The sequence below is a fragment of the Saccostrea echinata genome, unplaced genomic scaffold (assembly GCF_033153115.1).
Source record: "Saccostrea echinata isolate AGI-Se365-2 ecotype Australia unplaced genomic scaffold, CSIRO_AGI_Sech_v1 ptg000028l, whole genome shotgun sequence".
NCBI classification, from domain to species: domain Eukaryota; kingdom Metazoa; phylum Mollusca; class Bivalvia; order Ostreida; family Ostreidae; genus Saccostrea; species Saccostrea echinata.
This window is the reverse complement of record NW_026889777.1, coordinates 13,006,602-13,021,738: the sequence shown is the minus strand read 5'-3', so window position 1 is coordinate 13,021,738 and position 15,137 is coordinate 13,006,602. Positions and strand designations below refer to the sequence as shown.

The following is a 15,137-nucleotide window of genomic DNA, read 5'->3' as shown; positions in this document are numbered from 1 at the left end:
GGCACTCACGGCCATTGAGCAGTGAGGAATTTTTTCATGTCAGCACCTACTGCGACATGGGACCTCAGTTTATATGGTCTCATCCGAAAAACTGGTCTCAACGTCCCACAGTGGGATTTGAACTTAAATTGAGCAATACATACATGTATTTTTTTTTACTTCTTTTTTTTTTTATTCAAACTTCTTTTCATTTCGGTGTATGTACGCTAATTTAACTTTCTCCATTATCCACTAGCTGGGCCAAAACTTTTCATATATTACACTCTGCTTGAAAGTTTTATTGATCATCATAAAAAAATGTCCCTATTAGAACCCTTTAAAGCAGTCAGATCTGTAGGCTGGCTACTGCAGACTCTGACATCTAAAATAAAATCAACTTTTCCATAATGGTAACACTTGCAAGCAAAACTGACAGTAAATTATTGTAAAAAAAACTTGATGATTCTACACATTTATTCATTAGAATGTGTACACGTGTATCCATTAAGAAGTCTAATGAAGTTTCACCTCAGTAACACAATAACATACACTGTATCTGATCTCTGCATTGACAATAAGATAAATGACGATTATTTCCACACTCATTTTCCACACAAATCCATGTGTTGTTGAATTACTGCAGGAAGATGGTTTCATCCTTACGCTTTTTCTGTACCACTGTACCAGGTTTATTCTGAGCGTCAGGGTGATTAGCCAGCTCTGGGGGACATGAAGAAACAGGGCTGGCCAAAATGGTCTGTTTAAGGTCGTATAGTACTGCAGAGTCCTGCTCGGGGGTCACGAACGTTATCGCTACACCAGTTTTCCCTGCTCGACCAGTACGACCAATACGATGTGTGTAATCTGACAGATAAAACAGAGAATTTGAATAAGAGTCTTCTCCCTTGATTCATGTAAAACCTAAATGTAGTACATAACACAATGTACTTAATTAATTATGAAAATTAGGTATTTCTAATGTTATTTTTGTAAGAAGTTTCAAGTCATTCTTTCAAAAAGTGTCAAATGCAGGCAAAATATCTACTGATTTTGGGTAACAGGTTTAATTATTTTAAATTATTCGAATATAGATGATCTTATCAATGTATACACAGGAGGATTTTCAAATATGAACATTATATATCTCAGAAATTAACCAACATATAAATATATATACATACAAGGAAAAGCTATAAGCATTAAAATACAAGACAAACCTTCAATAGATTTAGCCATGTCATAATTGATAACCAGGGAGACATCTTTGATATCAATACCACGACCCGCCACGTCTGTGGCCACTAGGATATCTTTAGTTCCGCCCTTTAGGCTGGCCAGAGCAAACTCTCTCTGTTCCTGACCCTTCCCTCCATGAAGTGTACAGGCATTGTACTGAAAACAAAACAGTACTTTATTTAATACCTACTATGTACAGATTGTGAATGTACACTGGTACATGTACATATATTTCTAATAGAGCACATTTTTTCAACTTTGTACCATATGTTTTTCATGAATGAATGTTTCAAATATTCATCAATACATTAGAAGTATTTTAAATAGATTTTCAAAAATAATTTTATACTTGCTGAACTTAAAATTCATTTAATAAGTCAACCTTTAATCTGTAGCTTAAATATAAATACATGTAATACATGACCTGTGAAAATGTACAATTTTTGGCAGAAAAGAGAGTAAAACTTCTTTTCTTCTCAACTTTGAACATGCAAAGCTTATCTGAAACTTTTCCAGCCTGTATTGTGCACTTTGGGAAACATAAAATAAACCTAGTAATTTAAATGACAGAAGAGATGCAAGTCAAGATTTTTTTTTTACTTACTCCCATTTTCTCCAGAGATTTGGCCAACACATCAGCTCCTTTCTTTTGGTTCACAAAGATGATGATTGGTGGATCAATTCCTTGTTCCAGAATCTGAACCAATTTCTTTCTATAATCAACCAATCAAAATTCATATTACATCACACACAAGCCCATGTAAATGTTTAAAAAAATATTTTAACTTGCATGCTGTAAAATTGCCTAATAGCTTTTCTCGCTGAAAATTCAAAATAGTCTGACGTTTTCAACATAGAAACAGTCTTTTCTCAAAGAAAATAAAAAAAAAATATTAGAGAGACAATCTGATGTTTTCTACCATAGTAACGGTCTGTATAAGAAAAGAATTTAATGTCTGCTTTAGAATTATACTAGCTTTTCCCTACACCTGTGACTGACCGTTTTTCTGCAGATGACACCATGTAGACAATTTGTTCAGTTCTCTCGGTGGGTTTACCAACAGAACCTATATATACTACAGCCGGTCTACGGAGATAAGATCTGGCGAGTCTCTCCACGGCGGGGGGCATTGTAGCTGTGAACATAACAGTCTGAAAAAAAAAATAAATATGTTCCCTCTATAACAAAACCAATCACGTAAATAAAACATATCATTTACTAATTTTTCTACATGAATTTTTTACATCATAATGTTTTAATTTTCCGTTTAATACTTGTTAAAAGAAAAACTCATGATTGAAAAAATTTTAACATATGAATAGGGTAAAATGGATGATTTCTCTACACTGCCTGTAAAAAAGATTGAAGAAATCTTTACAAGTATTAACAGCCACTTTATTGCTTATAAGTACACGTGTATGTGTGATCTACCTGACGGTACTTTTTCTTGGAGGTGTAATTCTGTAACATTTTCTCCACCTCTTCAGCATCTTCTGTGTCTGGTTTCTGGTTGGAAACTGGTAAATACTCTAGAATCTTCTGAACATCTGGTTCAAAACCCATGTCAATCATTCTGTCAGCTTCGTCCATGACGACATACGTACACTGAGCCAGAACAAGATATCGGTTCTCCAGGACATCGATCAACCGACCAGGTGTAGCAATGACAATCTTAAAGGTACAAAACTTAAAACTCAGGGAAAATAACTTATTATACAATAATGACTGAAGTAACATCAAACATAGCCATTTTAAATATACATTGAATTCCCCCTTACAAAATGGACTAGAAGTATAAAGTTAAAAAAAAAAAAAAACCAAAGGGCAAGGAGATCAAGTCCTGCTGAGGTTTGAATAATCATACATGTTTTAAAACTGCTATTTATTGCTATAAAAAATTATGTATATTTTTAGGCTGCTTGTAGAAAAGTTTATGCATCTTATAATTTTCATCCATTACAGTTTTTTACCTTTAAAATTCGGTCTTACATAATCTACTACTTCATTATTCAATGTTTGAAGACTTATAGAAAGAATCCTAATACATTGTATTACACTCCAAACTTCCAAACTAAATAATTTGAAAGAGATACACTCCCAGTGATGCTACACTATTTTTTTCCTACCTCACATCCCTGCCGTAATTTAAATCCCTGCTCTTCTCTCGAGATTCCTCCAATGATGGCGACCGTCCTTAAATTCAGGTGCTTGGCAAACTTGATAGTCTCCTCTTCAATCTGCTGGGCCAACTCACGAGTCGGGGCCAGAATAATGGCGTATGGACCCTGGTCATAGTCATCAAATCTGAAAGACAACCAAAGGCCTTATATACTTCATATACATGTACAGTATAAAATGGTTTTAACCATACATACTTTTAAGGAATTAACACTGACAGCAAAGTGTTTTTTTTTCTCCCATATGAAATGTAAGAAAAAATTGATAAATAATATAAAATGGGGAATTAACACTTGATTGGCTAGATGAGGCACCTACTGAGTACAATAGTAAACAAATATTAATATTTGTAAAAATTATTGCTATTAAAATGCTATCAATAGATTTTTGTCCATAAAAAAACATGTGTATCAGATTTACATATTCAATTAAACCATGTTAACATTTTGCACCTGCCATCTCCCATGTCTAACTGAGAGGTAATGAATAAAACACACACTAACCTTTCTATTTTAGGAAGGGAAGTAATCCATTTAAGTAGCGGCAGTAAGAAGGCGGCCGTCTTTCCACTACCTGTTTCAGCCACTCCTATAATGTCACGGTTCTGTAGACCTATAGGTATAGCCTGTCTCTGAATGGGAGTCGGCTCCTACAAGGATTTTTATCATGTGATTAGATATCTAGATTTTCTTAATATTCAAGATATACTTTGGAAAGTATAAACTACGATACATGTATGTTTCAAAGGAAGCACTACATTATAGCAATGGAATATGTTATGTGCAGTCTGACAATATTTTTCTACTAAGTTACTTTAAGGAATATACATGTATCTGCTTTGTAAATTCATAGAAACTCTTGTTGAAATACTTTGTATTTGCACTGAAGATCTGCCTAAACACATTTATATTAGTATGAGAGAGTGACCTCTGCCATTTTGATGTGGACCTGTAGTTTATAGCTCACCTGAGCTGAAAGCTCAAGTGAGCTTTTCTGATCACCTGTTGTCCGTCATCCATCCGTCTGTCTGTCCGTCCATCTGTAAACTTTTCACATTTTCAACTTCTTCTCAAGAACCACTGGGCCAATTTTAACCAAACTTGGTACAAAGCCTCCTTGGGTAAAGGGGAGTTTAAATTTTAAAATGAAGGGCCAAGCCCCCTTCCAAGGGGAGATAATCAAGAAAAGACAAAAATTGGGTGGGGTCAATAAAAAATCTTCTCAAGAACCACTGGGCCAGAAAAGCTGAAACTTATGTGGAAACATCTTGGGGTAGTGTAAATTCTAAATTGTTCAAATCATGACCCCCGGGGGTAGGGTGGCACCACAATAGGGAAACCAAGTTTTTCATTGAAATATGTAGAAAAAATCTTTAAAAATCTTCTCAAGAACTGTTGGGCCAGAAAAGCGGAAACTTATGTGGAAGCATTCTGGGGTAGTGTAGATTCTAAATTGTTCAAATCATGACCCCTGGGGGTAGGGCGGGGCCACAATAAGTACTACAAGGGGGAAAATCAGGTGAAAAACAGCAAGGCCAAAGTTACTCAGGTGAGCGTTGTGGCCCATGGGCCTCTTGTTATTTTTATAATACTGAGAGAGTGACCTCTGTTATTTTGATGTGGACCTGTAGTTTTGATTTTTACAATACTGAGAGAGTGACTTCTGCCACTTTGATGTGGACCAGTAGTTTTTATTTATACATGTACATACTTAGAGAGTGACCTCTGCCACTTTGATGTGGACCTGTAGTTTTGTATATATGACCATACAGACTTAAATAGGTTTACAGAAGCCAAAATTTCTTCATTAATATTTTCACAAAATACATTCAGAATACTTTTCATCTACCAACTTAGACATTTTTTTTAAAATTAGGAACAAATAAGGCTGCCCACAAGAGCAATAAACCCTAGATTTCTACCATCAAATCTACACAATGTCCACATTAGTAAACAAAATCCACGAACCTTGTAGCCAACTTGTTCAATTACATCCAGAATCTCTTTGTCGAGAAGACCGGACTCTTTCCAGTTCCTCATGGGGTTAGGAATTCTCCCTCCCTTACAGGAGATGTTGTAATCCTCCTTAAATATTCGCCAGTCCCTCTCTGTCATCTCTTCTAGGCTCTTCTCCGCCCAGTGACGATCATCCCATTTCTGCTTGGCCTCTTTCTTGGCAATGTTCTTCTGATGTTTCCTGTAAAAGATGAAGTTACATACTTTTGTGTGTATTTTGAAATCCCAATCTGTACCTCATTATTGATTAACTTTAAAATCTAATCTCTTGAACAATGCAAAGGAATTTGGAGAAAAAAATATTTCTGAGATAAAAATATTTAATAAATCATTAATTAACTTTAAAATCAAATCTCTTCAACAATGCAAAGGAATTTGGAGAAAAAAATATTTCTTAGATAAAAATAGTTAATAAATTATTAATTAACTTTAAAATCAAATCTCTTCAATAATGCAAAGGAATGTGGAGAAAAAAAATATTTTTGAGATACAAATAGTTAATAATTTTCTGTTGAATATTTCGCTTCTCATTCTACACCAGGTTCCGAGACCATCAAACTTAGACAAGCTCAATTTTGGTCTCGGTTTCACTTTTCTGCTATTAATTCCTTTTGTAAAAGTGAGACGAGATCAAAAGTGATCTTGTCTAATTTTTATGGCCCCAGAACCAGTTCCTTACTTTTCTTGTTCCTTCTCCTCATTAGTTCTTCTCCTCTCCAGCAGCTCACCATAAAACATAGACTGATCTTTTTTCTGAGCCTGTTAAAATAAAATTATCACAATTTAAACCATTTTAAAAGAAAAATTCTCATGTTATATCATGATACTGTATACAGGGTTTATTTTTGTCCCATGTTATTTTCACCCTTTTGCACTTGCGAGCAATTCTGCCCTGTTTTAAATTCAGCCAGTCACAGGTCTGTTTAAGAATTTATACTGTGTTCTTTTAATTGGCCCACCTGCAATAAGGGTGAAGGGGTGAAAATAAATCGGGTATAAAAATTTTCCTGTAAACAGCAGCTACATCTGTGTGTGTAATAACTTTATCTGTATTTGATAGATACCTTGACATCTGACTTGGTTGCATGTCTTTCTTTGTACAGGGTGTTTTAGTTACCTTGCTATCTCAGCACATACATTCTTCATATCTATGCATTACCTTGATATCTACCGGGTACATAGTTACCTTGACATCTAGTATTTATTACTTTGATATCTACATTGTTACCTTGATATCTAGTATGCATTACTTTTATATCTGTTTAGTAACTTTGATATCCATGTATTACTTTGATTTCTTTGTAGTTACCTTGATATCTATGTAGTTACCTTGATATCTATGCCTGCTATATGACCTCTTCCAAAGAACTGGACAGCATGTCTTTCTTTATACAGAGCATTGTAGTCCTGTGACGTGTCATCCCCAGCATCCCAGTCAAACACAAACTTCCTGTCATTTAGTCGGCGAATTCGACGTTTCTTTTTTGTTATTCCCAGATATCTCTCCTACAAGCCAAAAAAAAAGTCAACATCGAAAAGTGGAGTATTAATATTTACAACAAAATCTATCAACACCAGCTTAGCTTATAAACCTCAACTCTTTACACAAAGAATAGTGCTTGCACTTATCAGGTTACCATCTTTAAATAAAGTATTATTATAAAAAATTATTAATAAGTGTAAAGAGGACCCTTGATCTATTCTTTTACAGAGCTGCCAACATCATGGAATGAATAAAGTGCCCCGCCACAGCACGATACGCCCGTCAAATATTGTTCAATTATCACTAATCGTTTAGAGTGCAAGAAAAGCAAGTCAACCTTGATACACGGATTTCTAAGATTTTTTTCCATTCCTTATATTTGTTTATACATTTCCTGTGGTGTAGGCATGAATTATAACAAATATTACATTATAGATCCACAACTGATTGTGTTAGAGCTTGACAAATGCCCATCTGCAGCCCCCCCCCCCCCCCCCCCCCCCCACACACACACACACACACACACCCTCACACACATCTTTCATATTTGTGAGACATGATGCTCTGAAATTTGTTAGTTGATATTTTCAAAAAATTAAATAAAAATATCATATTAAACAATATGAATTTAGTCTTAACAACTTAATCTATACCAAATCAATTTTAAAATAAAAGACTGGCCATCAAATGACATATGCTATAAACTGACCAGCAGTTCTTCTGTTTAATTCCCAAAGGATACAGATAAGAACTGCTTGATCAGAGATGCTCTAACAGAAATGAATGAGACAGCTAGCCTTCCTACACTGAACTCATTAATTAATCTTTAACTGGATTCATGTCCACTCATTACTCCAAAGGGATGAATGGATCTGTGCTATCCGCTTTGTAGTGCAATTAAAATGCATATTTATGTCATTCTGAAATTTAATTTTGAAAACAAAGATTTTTTTTTCAATTTGTTACAAAGATTTATAAAAAGAAAGAAAAAAATTGTAATCTTGAAGCAACATTTTTAATAAGGTTTCTGCTTGACTCTTAGATTTGTAGGGACTATCTACCCTAATTAAAACTTTTTTTTGAAATACTTGATGTTTTTTTTTATAGATTCAATGTCAGACTGGTTTTAAGCTGCAATTCAAATGGACAACCGGCATGATAATTCCAATATCACCCCCCCCCCCCATCTCCTCCGAGTATAATTAGTTTTAATTAATTAGTTTATTATACGATATCAAATTAGTTTATTATACAATATCAAATTAGTTTTAATTACTTTTCACCAAATTCATTTTTAAAGTTAGGCTAGCCCACAAAAACTTTTTAATCCAACATGGCTGATTCCTCATGCCCAGTTCCCAAGAGATATAGATAACACCTGCTTGATCAGAGATGCTCTACCAGTTAGCTCCTCACACTAAACTCATTAATTTCTCTCTAATTTCACATGCAATTTTCTGCTATCAAAATTCTCCTTGACCAGTGCTTGATAATTACACCCATGGGAGAGGTGGAATTTCTCTTGTAACATTATATTTGTTATGGATTGCTGTAAAGTATATAATGAAAAAAATAAGTATTTTCTTGATTTTAACATTTTTTTAATAAGGATACTGCAACACTTTTACATTTTTTGGGATTGTGTAATTTAATAGTAAAAAGACAGGTTTTTTTTAAAAATTTCACTTAAATTAAAAGTCAGTGACCTTGAAGTAGGTCGAGACACACCTTCTACCCAACATGCATAAACTGGCCAAGTTTGATGATTCTAAGTCTAATAGTTTTCTAGTTATGAGCCGAACAGGATTTTTCCATACTTGGCCATAGCATCTTAATTAAAGGTCAGAATGACCTACTTTTACTGCGCGACACACCCTCTACCCAAGAAGTATCAGCTGACAAAGTTTGATAATCCTAGGCCTAATAGTATTAAAGTTATGAGCCGGACACGAGAAAAGCTAACAGACAGACAGATGGACAGACTGACGGACATGAACGCCGTAAAATAATACGTCCCGTCTAAAGATGGGCGTATAAAAATCATAAGGAGGGGGTCCAGGGGCCGCCAACCCTCTCCCTCGCAAGTTAGTAGAAACGGACAATGACAAGTACAATTACTATGTCTTTTTTATTATAATAATAAATAAATGAAGGTGGACAGCTATGAAAATTCCCTTATTTCAAAATTTTGACGGAAAAAACAGGCATCAGAAGAATAAACAGAGAGATCGTAAGGCCTATTTTAGAAGCAAAAACTGTAAGACTAACGCCAAAATTGTAAGGATTGGCAGCTCTGCTTTTATTACTGTATTTACAGTATTTATTACAGTATTTATTACTGTATTTACAGTATTTATTACTGTATTTACAGTATTTATTACAGTATTTATTACTGTATTTACAGTATTTATTACTGTATTATCTAAGGATTGAGACAGGACATCTGTCACATTGTAGTCCATTTCTCTACATTTGTACAATACCTTGATGGCAGCTTGCTCTTTCTCTTTGTCTTTAGATTCTATAATGCTGTTTTTCTCTCCATCCTCCCTTTCTCTCTCTCTTTCTCTCCTCTCTCTATCACGGCGTTCTCTGTCTCGTCTGTCCCGATGTCTGTCATCTACAATTATAACTATACTGTACATGGTATTTATATTATATTCCCCAAAATTAATCTGGAGTTTCTCAGGCTAAAAAATAAAAAAAAATATATGACAGTCAGGTTCTTTTTTTTATCATTATTATCATTTTTAAATGGGTGTTACATAACTGTGTATCTCTTTTTTCTTGTCAACAAAGTGATGATTTCAACAGAATCGTTCTAAGATCATACTACAATGTAAGATGGTGAAAAGGGGAATGACTCAATTTTCTTTTTTCGAGTTGACAAATAGAAAATTGAGTGATTCCCTTTTTCAACATTTGGACAAAATCATAAATTAGACAATGGGAAAATTTGAACTAATGGTTTCTGAAAAACTAATAAAGATTAATGTTTTGGCCTTAACATTCTCTAAAATGTAAACATATAACTGCTAAAATCCAAAACAGACTTTTTTCTTGAGTGGAACAAAAGCTCAGGGATGGGTATCGGCAAAATTTTCGTATCGTGATATACCACGATTTTTTCCCAAAAATATCACGATAAATCGTGATATTTTTACACGCAATTTTTAATACAATTTCAAATGAATTTCCATAACATTTCTTAAAAATATCCTGTAAAAACATAACTTTACTTTTTCAATTTTCATTCATTTAATATAAAGCATGTTTTGATGCCATTGTTTAACTGTTTTCAATATTTTTTACACTTCCTGTAATTGTCATTCAATAGTTTGAACAAATAAATGAATAATTTCCAGAATTTATAGTTATGTACAAAATACCGGTATTTTAGTCTCCGTATCACAATACGTATCACGCAATAAAAAATCGCGATATACCGGTATACCGATAAAATCGCGCATCCCTACAAAAGATTATGATGTTTTTTTAGAGTAAGAACCTAAACCTATGTGTTCTTGGTGTTCAGCTTTGTTACATTGCCTGTCACAGCTGAGGATCATTAAATACCCATCTCCCCTCTCACCTACCATGTACCTTTTTCTTACATAACATTCTCTTTACCTTCCTTGCAATAAAATTCTTGCTGTTTTGAAAAACATTTCCCTAATTCACCTGTCTACCTTATGGAGTACCTCCTGTTGGTTTTCTGGCCCATTTTACCCTTTCCTCTCCCCGTAGAACACAGTTTGTTCTAAAAACCCTTTTCTCTCTTCATCCACACTCTGCCTTGGTTTTTTATTCACTTAAGCCCCAGCCTACCTCATCCCTCTCCCCCACACAGTAAGACCTTCTCATTAGCACCCATCCTACCCTCATTGTAGGAACTACAGCTTTTATTCCAAACCTATTTCTCTTAGACTATCCTTACCCTCCCTTCCTTAGTTGAGGAACTCTAGCTGTCTTCAGGCTTTCTCTTAAGCCCAACCCCTCCCACATTCACATTATGAAGGACCTTCCCTTAAGTATATCCCCCTTCCACTTCTCCTTCCTTCACTGTAGGAACCTCAGCTTTTATTCCAAACTCACTCCTCCCTGTCTTGGTTGAGGGACTCTAGGTACATGTATCTACAAGCTTTGTCTTACCCCCCCCCCCCACCCCCCACCCACCCCCACACACTGTAGGACCTGCCCTTCAGCATACCCCCCTTCCTCCTTTGTAGGAACCTCAGCTTTTATTCCAAACCCACTTCTCTTTTCTTACCCTCCCTGCTTTGTTTGAGGTCTTTTCTTACCCTCCCTGCCCTAGTTGAGGTTTTTCTTACCCTCCCTGCCTTGGCTAAGGACTTGTCTTACCCTCCCTGCCTTGGTTGAGATCTATTCTTACCCTCCCTGCCCTGGTTGAGGTCTTTTCTTACCCTCCCTGCCCTGGTTGAGGTCTTTTCTTACCCTCCCTGCCCTGGTTGAGGTCTTTTCTTACCCTCCCTGCCTTGGCTGAGGACTTGTCTTACCCTCCCTGCCTTGGATGGGGTCTTTTCTTACCCTCCCTGCCTTGGTTGAGGAACTCTAGCTGTTTCTTCCTCTCCTCCTCTTGTTTCCTCTTCTGTTCGGCCACAGCTTCCTGTCTCCTCTTTAAGGCCTCTGCAGCTCTTTCTTCCTTGGTCAAGAACTTGGGCTGATATCAATGAAACAGGCATTAAAAAATTAATTACTGTGTCTGTGTTCAGTAAGCAAACTAAACATGCAATTTTCTTATCAGTATACTGTAAGGTTTTAATACATTAAAAACATCTGCAGCGCATAAGACATCCTGAATGAACATGTTTTTTACCAGTTCTACAAAATAATGTATCATTTTAATATGTAATACATGTATGTCATATGTCAATTTTGAAAGTTTGTTTTCTGAGGCCATAGCTACGTGTATAAAGTGACATTTTTTGTCAGCATACTCTCTAATAATAAAATGGATTCCTTACACAAATATTGCAATCCATCACTATGAGTCAAATTCATATTTTGCTCTTTGAGCTTTTTTATTTTGATATCAAATCATCTGCTGTGAGAAAGTCTTACATGTGCCTCATTCTGAGCTTTCTACTCTATCCCTTCATAACATCTCTGTCTCCTACTATACATGTATTACACCTCCATAAGATCCACCCCTCCTTACCTTACACTGCATCTCCTCTTTCTGAGTCCTCCTTAACATTCCTTTTCTTTCATTTACTACTTCTATAACTACCTTACACCTCCATAAGATCCACCCCTCCTTACCTTGCTTTGTTCCTCCTCTTCTGCCTTCTTCTTTGCCAGTAACTCTTCCAGTGACAGGGGAACTTTCTTCACCACCTCCTTTTTCTCTTCCTTTTCCTTCTTTACTCTGAAACAACACATGCTGCTGTATTACACAATAACCCTCCTAAAGGGTCTACATAACAAATTCTAGTTTTTTTTTTGTAGACTGGTTTACACTAGATAATATGTAGATTCCTTATATAAACAAAGAATTTACTGCAGCAGCATAATTTTGCAAGAAGCACATCTTGCAAATAAAATTACTTGCATTTATTTTAAATATTGCTAATTCTTGATCAAGTCCACTTGCAAATTCTTGTTCTCATGATTTGACATCTATGCCTTATTTTATGATATCAAGTACTTGAGTAAAATAAGGACCCTACACAACCTCACCCTTTATCTGATTTACTGGGCGACCTGTCTTTGCGTTTCTTCTTGTGTCTGTCTCTGCTTCTACTGCGATTTCTCTCTCGACTACGACTCCTATGTCTGTGTCGTTCACGGCTTCTGGAACGATGTCTGTTAAAAAGATTTGTATACATTAATTCAACAAGACAACTGCTCAGTGTTGAAATATTAATTTGATAAATATTGAAATGTCATGCATATTCACTATGTCCAAGCTCTTTTCTGCTTGTGTGAGCTTTTCAATTGATTAAATATTAAATACATAATTGATAACAAACAAAAAGTATCATTTCATCCAATCACTATCTGATACATGTACAGGTGAATGGATAAACAAATTAAAAAAAAATCAAAATTATTATCTCATTTCATGTGTCATTAGAGAGAGAGAGAGAGAGAGAGAGAGAGAGAGAGAGAGAGAGAGAGAGAGAGAACCAGTGGGAATTTGAAAACATTGCAGGAATGAATTTTTATTTTCAATTATTTATCATTTTCATAGTAATTTTAATTTTGAAATATTGTACAATTTCACAGTACAGATGTGAAAAAGAACCCTACGCAGCTATGTTAAGGTTTCCCGAAGCTTTAAAATGCGCTCAAAACATAATATGTCATCGCGAGGTCGGTTTTGGTTTTAATTTATAAGTATTGAGCTTTAGTACTTCCAATTTATATAAAGGGTTTCCTCGGCTATATATTAGCATATTTGTAATGATATCACATGACTTTGTTGATCAACGGTCATTTATAATTTTTTGAAGTGTTTCATATAAATCGCTTCGGCGCAGCTGATTAACACAATAATTATTAACATTTTGTTATATAAATAAACTTATAGTATCCTTGTGTATCCGAAATGTGCTTGGGAAAAGTCATAGTTTTACTTGGGTACAAAATATTTCCCGAGAAATTCAACTTACCTACAAATTTGAGGGTATTTTCCACACAATATCGTAATCTGTATTAAAACAAAGCCAACACACATTTTTCCCAAGCAAGATTTAGTTATAGAGCAACCTCTTCTTACAGATTTCCACAAAAATTCTCAGATTAATCCTCATTAATCACCTGCGCCAGACTCTTTTATACACACAAAATAAATTCTACCTCCAACCACGGGTATAAAACAGAGTACGTTTCAAAAGTATATTTTTCATAAGCATTTTGAACATGATGAATTTCAATCAAGGGTAGGTAAGCGGTGTATTTTTAAAATATTCGGACATATGAGACTTAAAAAACCTTTAACGACCCGTGAATTTTGCAATAGCTATCTAGCATTTTACATGCAGTTTGAAATAAAGTGTAAAGTTCATGACACTCTCCCCGTCATAACACCTCAAGTATGCAGTGACCTGACGTCATTTTCCATTATGACGTCATATTTTGGTAGTTCATAGATGTGAAGGCACAGAGTGCACTGTCATATTCTACGGGAAACCTTAACCTACCTGCGTAATTTATATTTTTCATATTTTATGAATACATGTATCAGTAACAAGGTACTGTGGAATCATTTAAATTCGTGGGTGCCAATGTTCATGGGCAAGCAAATTTTTACTTGTTCGTGGGGATGTAATTTCGTGGGTTAATCGTTTATGCGGTAGATTTAATAAATCAATATGTTTAAAAATAAACGTTCGTGGGGATGTAAATTCGTGGGTAAAGGTGACCCACGAAATCCACGAACATTGGTCCCCCACGAACAATGATGATTCCACAGTAACATCAATATCCCTTTTTACCTCTCTCTGCTATGAGATCTGTGTCGTTTTCGTTTCCTGTCTCGAGACCTTGACCTCTCCCTCTTTCTATCTGCTTCATGATTTTTACTCTCTTCTACTTCCATGGCAAATCACTGTCTGCAATATACCATCAAACATGTAACATAACTTTCTTATAAAATGAAAAGGAAAGTGATGCTTTTGTATACATGTATGTAGTTTAACTCATGGTAAATATGCTATCTTTAATTTAATGTTACCTGGACTCACCTACTTTTTTACTGACTGTTGCCTTCGACATGGAAGATAAGGTGCCAGTTTATTATTGATATTGTATCGGTTACATGACAATTCTTTTTTTTTATTCACAGATTCTGATACATAACTGCAGAGTACATACATGTATATATTTCTTAGGCACTTGCAGATGTAAAATGCATTGGAGTGGAACAAAGCAAGATATAAATTGTTAGTAAAAGTTATAGAAAAACAATTTATCAATTCAGGATGTTAAAAAAACTATCCACAATAGATTGTCTTACCCTTCCTTTTTTTCAGGGGTTGAAAATTTCCAGGAAATCTATAGAGCCCATCAGGAACGACTAATCAGTAAAAACTTACTAGCCCATTAAACTCAAACTAACAAGCCATACAATTTATTAAGCAAAATGAAAACATAACACAAGTAAAAGTTTCAAACACTTTGGTGACAGAAACAAATTAAACTAATTCTGAGCCAAAAGAGACCAGTCTACATAGAGAAAAGTAAACTGACGAATATCATTTTTAAATAAGTTAGCCCAAGT

General features: G+C 35.0%; 1 protein-coding gene across 1 annotated transcript; it reads right to left on the bottom strand.

The window, feature by feature from the left end:
- Positions 1–435: 435 nt before the first annotated feature.
- On the bottom strand, positions 436–14,469 carry LOC133194134 (probable ATP-dependent RNA helicase DDX23). The gene is made up of 15 exons (XM_061330115.1): positions 14,353–14,469; positions 12,593–12,718; positions 12,176–12,281; positions 11,441–11,573; positions 9,376–9,512; positions 6,739–6,915; positions 6,089–6,168; positions 5,362–5,590; positions 3,898–4,043; positions 3,343–3,520; positions 2,648–2,887; positions 2,216–2,367; positions 1,820–1,928; positions 1,197–1,371; positions 436–843 (listed from the first exon to the last, which is right to left on the bottom strand). The coding sequence occupies exons 1-15, from the start codon at positions 14,454–14,456 to the stop codon at positions 614–616; spliced, it is 2,322 nt and encodes a 773-aa protein (XP_061186099.1). The 5' UTR covers positions 14,457–14,469; the 3' UTR covers positions 436–613.
- Between the last annotated feature and the right edge of the window lie 668 nt (positions 14,470–15,137).

What these genes read in the sequence shown, in the direction of transcription:
- LOC133194134 (XM_061330115.1), bottom strand. Translation starts at nt 14,456, where the DNA reads ATGGAAGTAGAAGAGAGTAAAAATCATGAAGCAGATAGAAAGAGGGAG. An exon ending in AAGAGGAGGAACAAAGCAAG is followed by an intron (nt 11,574 to 12,175) that starts GTAAGGAGGGGT and finishes CATTGATATCAG; the next exon opens with CCCAAGTTCTTGACCAAGGA. An exon ending in TTGAACAAGTTGGCTACAAG is followed by an intron (nt 4,044 to 5,361) that starts GTTCGTGGATTT and finishes AAATCCTTGTAG; the next exon opens with GAGCCGACTCCCATTCAGAG.